This window comes from Barbus barbus (assembly GCF_936440315.1).
Source record: "Barbus barbus genome assembly, chromosome: 44".
NCBI classification, from domain to species: domain Eukaryota; kingdom Metazoa; phylum Chordata; class Actinopteri; order Cypriniformes; family Cyprinidae; genus Barbus; species Barbus barbus.
Window position 1 is genome coordinate 19,725,244 of NC_136722.1, and position 14,329 is coordinate 19,739,572.

General features: G+C 39.7%; 2 protein-coding genes across 2 annotated transcripts in view; both read left to right on the plus strand.

The window, feature by feature from the left end:
• The window catches only part of LOC306863194 (netrin-G1-like), a 68,522-nt gene that overhangs the window by 30,711 nt on the left and 23,482 nt on the right, over positions 1–14,329 (plus strand). The window lies entirely within an intron of this gene.
• Positions 42–5,264, plus strand: LOC306863193 (sterile alpha motif domain-containing protein 3-like). Its single transcript, XM_079406415.1, has 11 exons — positions 42–172; positions 259–373; positions 485–520; positions 617–808; positions 913–1,000; positions 1,115–1,267; positions 1,349–1,414; positions 1,540–1,749; positions 2,136–2,295; positions 3,811–3,890; positions 4,647–5,264. Exons 1-11 carry the CDS (start codon positions 118–120, stop codon positions 4,935–4,937), a joined length of 1,446 nt encoding a protein of 481 aa, XP_079262541.1. The 5' UTR covers positions 42–117; the 3' UTR covers positions 4,938–5,264.

Consider the following 14,329-nt stretch of genomic DNA (forward strand, 5'->3'; position numbering starts at 1 on the left):
AGCTGCGGATACCAATAACGTTTGAAAGACATTACCATGCTTTCAAATTGGAGGACCAGAAGGAGTGGATTCTGGTGCAGCCAGGGGAGGAGAAAGAATTTCATCCTCTTGACACATATGTGCATGATGATACTAAGTATATTACATTATACCACAGAGTGCAGTCTTCTAGGTAAATATATTGTACTTCTGTGGCATGTCTCTCTCTTATTTATTATTTCTTCTTTAGAATATGAAATATTTGGTATTTTTTTACAGAGCAGCAAATTGATGGGGAGACTCTGCTGGGTCTCACAGAAAGGATGGTGGAAAGACTTTTTCCTGTAATGAAACAACAGGTGACATTTATGAAGGAGCTTAGTAAGTTAAAAAAGTAAGTCTGTGTTGTTAAATATTAAACATTGTTGTTAAATATAAAACAAACGAATGCTAACCAAGCTTAAAATCCTTATCCTAATTTATATTTTTATATTTCTTTAAACAGCCTGGAAACTGAAGTGCCTCAAATATCTTGTACTCAGTATGTATCGTTGTTTTGAAGTTTAAACAAACTGTATTGTGGCAAGTAAAATAAAATCCTGTATAAAAGATTTAAACATTGTATTTATATTTACAGACAAGAACCCTGTGAGAATGAGGGCTCATTTGTTGCCCAACCTTGGCCAGCAGTATACAACCTGCCTGTCTTTCCCCCTGAATTGCAAGCAGCTTTGCAGAGGAAGGATCCCGGCTTTAAGAAGAAGGACAAGTCTCACATCCGTGCATTACTGATTCAAGTGTTGTTTGACAGCATCACTAAGCACACCTGGTACAGTATTGTATTTCATTGTATTTTATAACAGTTAAATGTATTTTATGTTAAACTTGTTGGTTGTTGGGTACTGAAATAATATATTTGATTATATTTCTTAGGTACCCAAATCATAAAATGTATGGAGATGTTCTGGGGAGTTTGATCACCCGCTTTCCATTTCTGAAGGATGGCAGCTCCTCTGGTTATGTATGAACATATTGCAGTTCTTTTAATATTGTGAAAATATTGAGATCATTGCTCATAAAAAAATCTCACACAGAAAAAAATCTATTTTAAAAGAAAGTATACATGTGTCTACAGGATACCTTGTTGGAATGCCTTAGAAACAAATTTAAAAAAGAAAGGATTCCCTTGGTTAGCTCATCGATCGTCCTGCAAATGAAGGAGAAGTATGGGATTAAAAGGAAGTGTGCTGGACAAACCGATTCTGAGGGACTTACTCAACAACAAGAGGCAAGTTCAGTTCAATAAATTTGATGTCAAAGGCAGATTAAATTTGTCTTAACATGTAACACATGCTGACAATTATTTCAGAGTGCAAAATGTAGAAGAGAACCATTGGATATAATGGCATATAAAGATTCTGCTTGTTCACAGGAGGTATTTGGTTTGGTGTTCCTTAAGTGATACATCAGTTTTTAAGATTGATGTTTCAATCTTAAATATTTTATTCTGTGACTTTGATTCATATTTACGTACTGCACAATACTGTCTTCCTACCTCAGATTGTATTGGACCTGGAAGTAATGGGTGAGGATGAGACGAGTTTCTGGGAACACATTAATGCCATCACCCTGGAGTTGCGTAAAAGCAATCCCAGTTACTCTGAGGTCAAGAACCGGATGAAGCGCACTCTTTTCAAAAGAGTACAGCTTATGGACAGGCCTGCAGCTGAAGTAATGGAGCAGTTTCCTTTTCTTGGAGTGCCACAGCTTGTGAGTAAACATTGTTACATTTTGTGCCAGGCAGATAAGAAAAATCAGTGTAATTATATTTCTGTGAATTCCTGTAGCTCATTTGGTAGAGCAATGTGTTAGCAATACAAAAGGGTATCCCAAGGAACACATACTGATAAATGTATAGATTGAACGCAATGCAAGTCCCTTTAGATAAAAGCGTCTGCCAAATATGAAGTATTTTTCATTACTTTATCACACCCACTATTTTTCTTATTGAACTTATTATTCTGTCCCGGAAAAACATCACTATATGGTAGTCAGTTGCAACCTCCAGTTCATGCTGACTTTAAGGTACTTGTTTGGCTGAAAGTGTGTAATTTGGATATAAGCACCTGAAGTAATTGTGCTGGTTTGTATTTAAGATGCTGCATGAAATGACAATGAGGTTTGGAACAGACTTGGCAAAGAACATGGAAACATCTCTGAATGAAATGGCCCCAAACATCATCAGGAGTGCAAAAGAAGGAAGTCAAAAAAAACTCTACGCCAATCTCATTGGACCAGCAGAGGAAATCACAGAAGGTAACAACACCATATATTTTTCCCCATCCAACCTATCTGTTCCATACGGAGCCCAGGAAGTCACCTGTGTGAGAAATAAAACAACAATAATCCATGGCGACGGTTTTGTTAAACTGAGGGAACAGTTTGAGAATTTGTGAGTACGGTTTATAAACTGAGCGGACAGATTGCAAAACCGTCGCCATGGATTGTTGTTTTTTTTTCTCACACAGGTGACTTCCTGGGCTCTGTAGTTCCATGCCCAGTGTAAAGTTGCATTGTATGCAGTGTCAATTAGAGATGCACCGATTGATCGGCTGGTGACCGGAATTGGCCGATTTTCACGTGATCGGCCATGACCGGCGACCGGCCGGTCAGTCTGACATATGCCGATTTTAATGCCGATCAAATGCACTCGGGCGCCGCATGATTAACATCACGCAACACCAGCATCACACATGCACATGGAGTGCACATGTAGGAAACCTCGTGAATTACGGCCATTTCACACCGCAAATGTCAGCGGCGCGTGAGCAGCGTGGTTTTTTTTTTTCGAGATCAGGAGCGTCGCGTGAGCAGCAGTGAAGCGCGGGTTTCGGCACGGGTCTATTTTTGCTGCTGCTCACGCTCAATTAAAGTGAAAGCACACTTTTGATTGACAAACTAAAAATGATTTCATACAAAAAGTGCTCAAAATGCACAGAATAAGAATGTCTAGTGTGTTTTAGAACTCCAGTAGGCTATGTCAGAAAAGAAAACGAAGACTCAAAAATATTTGTAGAAGATTTACCCATTTAACTTGTTTTCATTATTCAGTTTTGGTTGCAAGTATGGTTATGATTATAAAAAATAAAGTTAAACTAGCCAGAAATTATAGAAATATCTTTATACTGCAAGGATGCTGTGTATTTCCCACACCAGGAGTAATTTATATAGTTCTATTTTATAGTGCTTATCTGTTAAAAAAATTATCTATGTTCTATGCAAAATGTTCTATTAAAGAAAAGATAGAAAATAAATATTTGTGTGTGCTGTAAAGTGGTTAGAAAAATCGGAAATAGGAATCGACTAAGAAAATTGTAATCGGTGCATCTCTAGTGTCAATGTAAAGGTTGTAGCTACTATAAATTGAATGAGTGAAAACATGTATTAAAATAATGCAAATATTAAAGGAATAGTTTACCCCAAAATAAAAACTGTCATCATTTACTCACCTCTTGTCATTTCAAATCTTTATGACTTCCTTCTTCAGAACACAAAAAAGATATTTTGAAGAAGGATGGTAACCAAACAACGTTGGTGCCCATTGACCTGCATTGGTTTGGTGTCCATATAATAGAAGTGAATGGGTACCAGCATTGTTCGGTTACCAACATTCTTCAAAATATATTTTTTTGTGTTATGCTGAAGAAGGAAAGCCATATAGGTTTAAAATGACAAGAGTGAGTTAATGATGACAGAATTTTCATTTTTGGGTAAACTATCCCTTTAATTGATTTCTGTACCTAATATACAATAATTTGTATCTGTTTGTAGGTCTCGTTAGGAATGCTGCACTCATTTTATTGCCAGCACTTTTTAAAGAAAACGCCAGCTTCCTCTACTGTGTAGATAGTGTAAGTATAGTCTTCTGTAGTTTCATTAACATTTGATGCACTTGACTTGAATTAAAGGAACTGTTCATGCAAATATAAAAATATTAGTCAGTTTACTCACCCTTATGCCAAATTTGTAAAAAATAAATAAATAATTAAATGTACCCTATAATTTACTCACTCTTCCTTAGTCATAAGCTTTGTACTGTTTACACTGCTTTGTAATGTTATTGAATAGCACCCCAATTTAAATCATAAAAGAAATCTGTACAACTCCAGGGGTTAATACTTGTCTTCTAAAGCAAAATGGTACGTACAAATGGTACGTTAGTGAGATAAAAAGATTAAATTTGCCAAGATAGGTTGCTATAGTTAGACTATGTATATATAAAGGAATAACATCCAATGGGGTGGCACATCAGCTCCACATCAATAATTATGAGGCTTGTTGGTTCTTGTGTGTCACGTGCTTAGCTGTCATATCTGTGTTGTGTCATGAACGATTCAGTTACAAGAACGAAAGAACCAATGAGATTCAAAGTGGAGCTGACGTGGTAGCATGTTGAATGTTCTTCAGTCATCTTTAATGTTGACATTCAAACACATTACAAAGCTTTTTATTATTAAATATATCTCAGATTGTGTTAAACTCAAGAAACAAAGTCATACACATTGTTTGGCTTGTTGGTGAGTATATTATGGGGTAATTTTAAGTCTATTTGATGACTTCTGTTAATTGGTGAAAAGCACTCAAAAGGTGAAATGTTTGTTTTACAGGAACCCAAAGGTCCTACACCAACCATTGTGTTTAACGGCTCTCCTGATCCCTTCAAGGCTGAAAGCGTCAGCATTATAATGGACAATGTGAACATCATAAGCGAGGCAGACATCGACATGACACAGGCTGTGGAATGCCTGTTTGCAGTCTATTTTCTTTTCAATGTGCAATACCCGGTTGACATTAAGCACACAATGACTTTTATTCAAAAATATATGCTTAAACTAAGACACGAGCATGACACAAGAACACCAATACCTGTACTGAAAATGTACAGTCAACTTGTGTGAATTGTGCCATTTAATAGATGTTTTAATTGTTCATGTATTGATTTTATCTGCATTGTCAAATATCAAAAATGATTTGTTTTTCCTCATTTCAGAGAGACATGTAAAAGTGAAGTACTGTATATGTACATAGACAAGCTTATGTATGTTTATTGTAAAGTGAAAATGCTTAAATGAAATATTCAAACTAAATGGTTAAATGTAATTAAACATCTTAAATGTAAATGTGAAATTTGCTGTCTAATACAGAAGTATACAGAGGTGTAATTTTAAATATGACACTAATATTTTTGTAGAATCAATTGAATAAATTTTAACTTTTTGAATTTCCTGGATTGTTTATATTTTCTTATTTAATAATAACTCGTTTAATAATAAAGAACCCTTAAATGGTTCTATTTAGAACCATTTAACTTGGATTCATAGAACCATTTGGGGTTCTTTTTATGGAACCCTTTTAAATGGTTCTATATAGAACCATTTTGGAGTTCCATATATGAAGCGGGTGATAGAACCATTTCTGGTTCTAAATAGAACCATTTCTTTTAAGAGTGTAGATACAGTGTTGTAATTTCAGTGGCAATGTTTGGCTTTAGGGTCAATCAGATTTATTCCAATTTAGCTCCTCACTGCATCCTGCTAACACTGTTGTTTAGCAAATGTGAAACTCTGATAATTGTGAGCCTAGAGCCTTAGACAACAACCATAGTCCTCTTTTTAGAGTAAAGAATTTCCATTAAATATTCACCAAAGCTACTTGAATTGTCATGATTGTAGCTCATTAGCGGTTGAGTGAGAGGGTTAATGTGGTGCAGGTTGTTACCAACTGTTTTTAGTAAGTATTGTTACATTTAGTTGAACTCAGAGGAGTCTCTTGGTTTCTCAGATGGTCATTGTAACACAGTTCGTTGATCGGGAAGAAGGAGGCGGGAACCGGCAAACATTTAAGGAATTTAATAACAGAATAAACAAACACAAAAGTAAAGCGGCAGCCCCTCACAGACGACTGCCGCACACAAAACACAAAATAAAGTCCAGGCCTGGTCCTCTCTCGTCTTCCACTGTCGTCACTCCTCCTTTTATCCTTCCGGAGCTCCTCCATGGGACTCGAGACCGGTGAGTGGTGCAGGTGTCGCTCATTATCATTAACTCCACCGGCCTCGCTCTGTTCCCACGGCTCTCGGCCCCGCCCCACTCACTACAGTCATCTTCGGCTCCCCAAAGCATTAAGCTGTCCCTGAATGTAACTTCTCTGGCTGTCAAGTCCATGCAGTTTAGCTAAAAGCAATTGTTGCACAGATCTGTCTCAGAGAGATTGCACTCACTTCTCACTTCCTGTGCTGTTCTGCGGAGCAGTTGTCTGTGTTTGTCAGGAGGCAATTAGAGTCAGCACAAAACATGCCCTGTTTCATTTATCTCAGATTCAGAGTGAGGTACGGTACTCAGGCCTCACATGGTCAGCCTATGACATGCTACTGCTCACAGCCAATCACAAAGAGTCAGAACTGGCTGAAGTAATCACTTTACAGTGGCTGGAGAAGTAAACACTTTACAGAGAAGGGAAAATTAGTTGTTACCTTGATGGGGTGGAAAGGCAGATGCAGTGGGATTAGTGATACATGCTGTGGAGAGACATTTAAAAAAATAGAAAGCAAGTGAAGGGAAGTAAAGTATACAGAAAAGGGTGATGCGGAAGTAAACCAGAATCTGGAAGATACCTTAAAGGAACAGGCATCATTTACTCACCCTTATGTGACTGCAAACCTGTACGATTGTCTTTCTTCTGTGGAACACAAATACGGGTATTTTTAAGGACATTTGATTGTTTCAACCTTTTGAAAATTATTTTGGACTGTTTTTGCTCATTGACTTTCATTGTATGGACAAAAAGTGGAGTTTTTTCCCCTTTTTTTGTTCTACAGAAGAAAAGCTGCAGGTTTTGGAATGACATGAGGTTTAGTAAATGAAACAATTTTTTATCACCTCAGGATTTCCCTTTTTTTCATTTTGGTTGATGTCTACATCCATTTTGAAGCTTGTTCTTCAGAGATACGCAGGCAGCAGATGGCCAAGTAGATCAGGACTGAAAGAAACAAAGGTATCTAAGAACCTGGCATCCTAAAAAGTGAAATCAGAGCAGGGTTCTTTTAAATATTTGGGGAAACTCTTTTGAACCAACTTTCTATCTAAAATAAGGGAAAGCCTACAGCATTGAATCAACTACAAGAAGAGAAACAGTCAGGCAAACCCCCAAACCTCAAACCCATCATCAAAATTCAGACAACATCTTCAACAAAATGACTGATGTATAGTAAAAAGTAAAGATAAAGGACATAATTGTAACACTGTGCTGGCCAGGATGTGTTAGTATGAACATTTTTAAGTAACTGGATGTTTGAAAGCAGCACTACCCAGCACTGCAGTTTTCCCATCTGCTTCAAAAGCTCAGCCATTGTACCTCGAAAAGCCCAAGATACCACACCTGAATGGCTACAGATGTGAGTTCTGTATTTGGGGACTTGAGCCCATTTTAAAACTATAGCACTTTGCCTATACTCCAAGTCCTTTGCAATTGACACAGCAGATGTCTATATTTTGGTTTATGTTTTTACTCAATCTTATGTTGCTCCAAACCCATTTGATTTTCTTCCTCCTGTGGAACACAAAAGGTAATTTGAAAAAATGTTAAATGCATGCGGCTTTTGCACTATATTCCAAGTCTTCTGAAGCAATGTTACTCAGTTACTCAGTATTCAATTTGTTGTTGCATTATTTAGTATAAGTCTGTTTGCCTCCTCATCTTTACTATTTGCACAATGGTTTTTATAAGCTGACATGAGCAAACAATTATTTCAGTGAGAGTTTTGACCTTATTCTCTGTGTTACAATAACACCTGCACATTTAATTAAACATAATTACTTCACTTACTTAGCTCGCTCACTGGCCATTCTGTCTTCACTCAGCCTGTTGTGGTTGGATCAGCATGCTTAGCCATGCATGTATAAGCTTCATTTGGAGATAATTGCTAATAATTATCCCCTGATAAGTCAGTACGGCACAAGGCGGCTTGAGAACCGGGGCTGTTTTGCTGTTTGTTTCCAAACTGGCGCAAGAGCAGATAAGATTTGAAATGATGAAGACGAGTTTTTTTTCAAGAGGTCAGTTGAAAGGGGGACTATTTAAAGAGCGAAACTATGATGTTGTTTGTGCTCTTATTGTCACTCAGGATTCCATTATTTTGGAGGTCACAGACTCTGCGCTTCAGGCTAGTATTTCAATAAAAGATAAATAAATAAATCACTATTAACAGCATGTTCTGCCTCCTGCCTTTCAAGGAGGACATTCCACATTTAAACCTTTTTGTTAGACTCAAAGCTAAATGAACAAAAACCTCCTTCATTCTTCTTTGTAGCATGTTAGCCATCTGTTTGACCACACAACCTATTTACTGGAATTAAACCTTTATTTCTACACAATGACTTCCACATTTTTTCCAAGGAATAGTTTCTTGCATCATGTTGTTCCAAATCTGTATGCATTTTATTCTGTAGAACACTTTTCTTCAAATCATTGGGTGAACAATTCCTTCACACATCTCGAGGTTTCAATGAATATACACAGTTGAGAATTAATTTTAAGAGTCATGATATGGATGGCAAGATTTTCAGTGAATAACAAATCTCAGTCTTTAACCACATTTACTTCAGAATACTTGTAATAAAGCAGTGGCATGCACAGGCCTCCGGAGGGACAGGGGCGAAATGGCTTTACGAGGGCACAATCGCAGACCGGGGGGTTGGGTTTCAAGGTAACAAAATAGGCAGATATGTAGGCCAAAGTAGGTGAAGATAAAAATCTTTGTCATTATTTTATCTTTGTTATTAAAAAATGAGAACAAAGATACAGATTACAAATACACACAATATACAAATAAAATAAACCGTTTTATTTTCAGGTACAATAGGTGTATTTAGCAGGAGCATTCAAGAAACTGTATGAACAAATTAAAAAAATAAAACACTAACACAGTTTCTTTAATAGGAATAAACCTATATACAGTTTTTCAGTCAAGAGTAGTGAGTGATTTTTCTCTTTGTGTTTGGTGTTTTATTAACATTAAAGGAATAATTCACCCAAGAATGAAAATAGGCTAGTGTTTTATTCTTATACCTTCATTTACTCACTCAAAAGTTGTTTTAAACCTGGGTTTCCTTCTTCAAAATAGCGGTTATATTTAGCAGAAGAAGGTGGAAAACAAAACAGTTGCTGGTTCACAGTAACTTCCATAGTATTTGTTTCCCCCTACTGTCAAAGTCAATGTGGACCAGCAACTGTTTGGTTACCCACATTCTTCAAAATATCTTCTTACTTATGTGAATGTATGTGGCACTGTACAGTATATTGATATGGCGGCACCAGAACTGCAGCTGATAGAATGTGCGCTGTAGCAAGATACAACAATATTTCTTCAAAACCAGATCGTGGAAACATTTTTATCAGGGCCGCTGTTGGCCAAATGGGTGCCCTAAGCAGGATTTTATTGTTGTGCCCCCTCCCTCAAATATTATGGAAGTAAAAAAAAAAAACACCTACCATAGTGGTCAAAATAGAACTTTAATAAAATATAAAAGTAAATAAAATTTTAATTAAATTGTATTATTTACTAATTACAATTGTAGCTCTAGACAGTTACCTATGGCAGTAATACAGTTGTCTGATTGATTTTATGGTCTCAAGCATTCAGAAATCACGCAAAAGAAAATTAAGCCATTTTATTAGAAAACCATGGTTAATTTTTGTAAGGGTTGTGATGTCCACATGTTTTTTGTTGAAGAAATTATAGAGGCTGTGTCATCTGTAGCAAAAAGGTGGCCAAAAATGAAAGATTAAGTGGATATTTGAATTAAATGTTTGGTCAAAAGCCTATTAAACAAGGACTTGATCGTCCAAGTGTAACAGCGTACTCACTTACTATCGTAACCTCGGTTCCCTGATATATGGGAACGAGTACTGCGTCGTAAGACGCTTGTATGGGAAAAACTCCTTTTTTTATTGACTTTTGTTGACTTAAAAACTAATTTTTTTCCTCTTCACTGAAGCCTTTTTAAATCACGCAGTGAAACTGCACGTTCATTGGTTCGTGTAGTGCTATAAAAACGAACCAATGGCTCGGCGGCGGCGATGAGCGAGCCTATGGCTATGCAGCCCGCCATAGCCCGCCAAAAATGTATTCAAATGAAGCGAATGAGGCGTGCAGCTCATAGCACGGCCAGGAACGCAGTACTCGTTCCCATATCTCAGGGAACCGAAGTTACGATAGTAACCGAGTACATTCCCTGTCGATATTTCACTCATACTGTGTCGTAAGACGCTTGTATGTGAACCAGTACAATCACACCGTGCTATGATGGGGAACGACTCAAAACCGTAACTCACGTGGGAGAAGACCCAGGGGAGTTAAAAATACACCAAGAACAGGCTGAGCCATCAGGGTCATCTGTGGCCTGGGTGTCGTCCCGTATAGTTGACACTTGGTGTCCATATAATATGGACTTCCCAAGAGAAGGAGGGACTTGAGCAATGTTGGTCAAGTGAACCCCTAAGACCGCTTAACTAGCCAGAGGCGGGGACGTCCAGGTTGTAAAACCTTATAAATGTGGACGGCGAGGACCAGCCGGCCGCCTCACAAATTTCCAAAATGGACACCCCGCTGGACCATGCCCAGGTAGAGGCAACCAGGTAGAGGCAATGTCTCTGGTGGAATGGGCTCTGACTCCAATGGGGTACTGCAAACCCAAGGAGGAGTATACTAGGGTGATAGCATCCACTAACCACCTGGAAATTCTTTGTTTCGTAACAGGGTGACCTTTAGCGCGGTTACCTAAGCTGACAAAAAGCTTTTCCGACCTCCTGTATGAGGTGGAGCGTTCAATATATACCCTGAGGGCCCTGACGGGGCAGAGCAGGAACAATTCTTGGTCATCTGTCGAAGGCGCCAATGCAGAGAGCGTTATGACCTGGGCTGTGAACGGAGTGGAGAACACCTTAGGTACATAACCTAGCCTTAGTTTCAGGACGACTTTGGAGTTGTTAGGCCCAAATTCCAGGCAAGCAGGGTTGACAGAAAGGGCCTGTAGGTCTCCTACTCGCTTAACGCCAGTGCTAACAGCAGGGTGGTTTTAAACGAGAGCGATCTCAGGCTCACGGACTGTAATGGTGCAAACGGGGGGCCTTTCAAAGGCCCTTAGCACGGTTGGTAAGTCCCAAGGTGGAACTGTACGAGGGTGTGAGGGGTTCATTCTCCTGGCGCCTCGTATAAACTGGACCACCGCACTATTCCTGCTCACCGATCGGCCAGCAATAGGGGCATGAAAAGCCGCTATGGCCGAAGCGTAAACCTTGATGGTGGATGGAGACTGCTGTTTATCCAGCATCTCCTGCAGAAGCGAAAGAACCACCGATATCTCGGAGGTAACCGGATCTAAGTCACGGTTTTGACACCAAGCCGAGAAAATAGACCATTTCAGAGCATAGAGGCATCTGGTAGACAGGGCTCTAGCTTCTGCCATAGTGTTTAAGACATGCTCTGTGAGGACAAAAGACTCCCGTTAAGCGGCTACACATACAGGGCCCATAACTCAGACTGTGGATGCCACAGCGTGCCATTCGCTTGAGAGAGGAGGTCCCGTCTCAAGGGAATGGGCCACGAGGCTGCTTCGAGCAGCTAGAATAACTCAGACACCCACGGCTGGTTCCTCCAAAGGGGGGCTATTAGACGAAGCCTGTGCCGTTGTTCCCTGACTCGTCTGAGAATCTGTGGTAGCAGAGCGATTGGAGGGAACGCATAGAGCGGGAGGCTGGGCCACTTGTGGGCCAGGGCATCTGTGCTCTTTGTGAAATAGATTGGGCAATGAGAGTTGTCTTCGGAGGCAAAGAGGTCTACCCAAGCTCTGCCAAAGACCTCCCAGATCTTCTGAACCGTGAGCGGGTGGAGCATTCATTCCTCCGAGGAGACGTTGTTCCTCGACAACATGTCTGCTCCCTGGTTCATTTTGCCTGGCACATGCATCGCATTCATTGAGCGCAGATTGGTCTGAGCCCAAACAAGAATGTCTTTCGCCAGCGTGTGGAGGTGCTTTGAGACGAGGCCGCCCTGGTGATTTATGTATGACACCACGGACCTGCTGTCTGAGCGTACTGGTACGTGGTGTCCCCTTATGTCCGGCAGGAAGAATTGACAGGCACGGCACACTGCTAGCATCTCTAGGCAGTTCATGTGCAGACCCGACTCCTCTTCGGACCAAAGACTGAAGGTCGGTTTGCCCTCGCACAGTGCTCCCCAACCCTTGTTGGAAGCGTCTGTCGTGACAACCTTCCTTCTGTGCACCGTGTCTAAGATCACACCTCACTTCAGCCAGAGGGGGTCCCTCCAACGGTTCAGGGCTGAAATACAGACCCGAGTCACCGTTATGCGATGGCGACCGTGAAGCCAAGCCGCAGATGGAACCCTATGCTTCAGCCGGAACTGGATGGACCGCATGTGAAGCAGGCCCAACCAAAGTACTGGCGAAGCTGCTGCCATAAGGCCCAGCATTTTCTGGAAAGCCTTGAGCAGGTGGACGGTCCCTTCCTTGAAGGAGGCAGTACGGCGCTGAATAGTCATGGCTCGTTCCGCTGAGACAGTTGCTGTCATCTGCAAAAAAAAACAAAAAAAAAACAATAGACACCATCACAAATTGTATTGGTTTTAATGGAAACTGTAATGGACCCTGTTGGTCTCTACTGGTAATTGGTCACCTTCTATTGGTGACTTGTTAAAACCAATAAATCCTAATGGAATATGTCCCAAAACACACTACAGAAAACCATTTTTAATGGTTTTAATGGTCAAAAGTTGATGGTTTGTAATGGCATTTGTGATTTATTTGTTATTAATTTGTGATGGTGTTAGAATTTTCTGTGATGGTCTATATTGTTTTTTTCAGCAGGGTTGCATTTTTAGTAATTTAAAGGCTATTGTTGGCTTAGGTCTGTGTTTATAACCAAAAAAAAATAAAAAATAAATAAATAAATATATATATACATATACATATATTTATCTTAATACTTCTTTGATTATGAATGTAGCCTACCTGAAAGTGACGTGCGGGCTTCGTTTTCATCTTTTTATTTTTTTCTTCTTTGTGCCGGATTTCTGATGTCTTTTCATGGGCACAGTTGTCCATCAATTATGATCATCTGCATTCAGCCGCAAACATGAGGTGTGAGTGGATGGCGCGTCACATATTTTTTTTTTTTTCGAGCAACCAGTGATGGTGCCCGCCTGGGAATTGGTGCCCTACGCAAACTGCATACTCTGCATAGGGAGTGGCAGTACTGATTGTAACGTCCACGATATCATTCATATCGCACAGACCGGACCGCAAGGCAGGGCCGGCACCAAGGGGGGTCATTCGTGTGCCCTGGCAGTAGCGCAAGAGCACTTTAGTGTCGGACCTCAAAGTGGCAGAGGCACGCCACTGTAATAAAGTTTTGATTTTTGGGCTTGACAGCCATTATTGTATTGAAAAGAATATCTTGAACAACACATAAAACTCCACAGAAGTGAGAAAGTCAGGTTTGGAACAACATCGGGTTATTAATAGTAATAGTAAAAGTAATAACAGAATTTTGGTTCAACATTTTTCTTTAAAGGGATAGTCCAACAAAAACTAACTAAATAAATAATAAAAAAATAAGAATATCTGCAATCATTTACCCTCATATCATTCCAAACCTGTAAGATATTTTGGTATGTTGCTGATATGTTGATAACCATATGTTTCAGGTTCCATCAACTTTTTTTTTTTTTTCCGTGAATGGAATTCAATATTTTCAACATTCTTTAAAATATTTTCTTTTATGTTCCACAGAAAAAAGAATTACAGGTTTGGAATGACATGAAGGTGAGCAAATGATGATCTGATTTTCCTTTTTGAGTAGACAGTCCCTTCAACAGCATATTAGACTGTTGTGGAAACTCACAAGTTGAATGCACATACACATATACTGTAATCTTTATCAGAGCGAGGTAGTGTTTGCGAATATGGCATAGCCTAGTTAAATTAAGACAGACAGTTTCTATGGTGGAGCCCTGGAGAGCAGCTTTGGCATTAAAGTCTAATTAAATATATTTTTTACTGCGCTTCTCCTTGAGGCAGCTATTGCACCTCGTCTCCCCTGGTGACCAGACTGGAACGAGAATGTTTTGTTTCTGTTAGCGATGCAACCATGCCGACGGCAAAGAGACCCGGCGGGCCCTTGCTGTGTCCCCTTCATTACATCAGCAGCACAGCTCTGCCTCGTATCAGCACCGTGATTAAAATGTTACTGGTGATAAGAGGATATGAAGGTC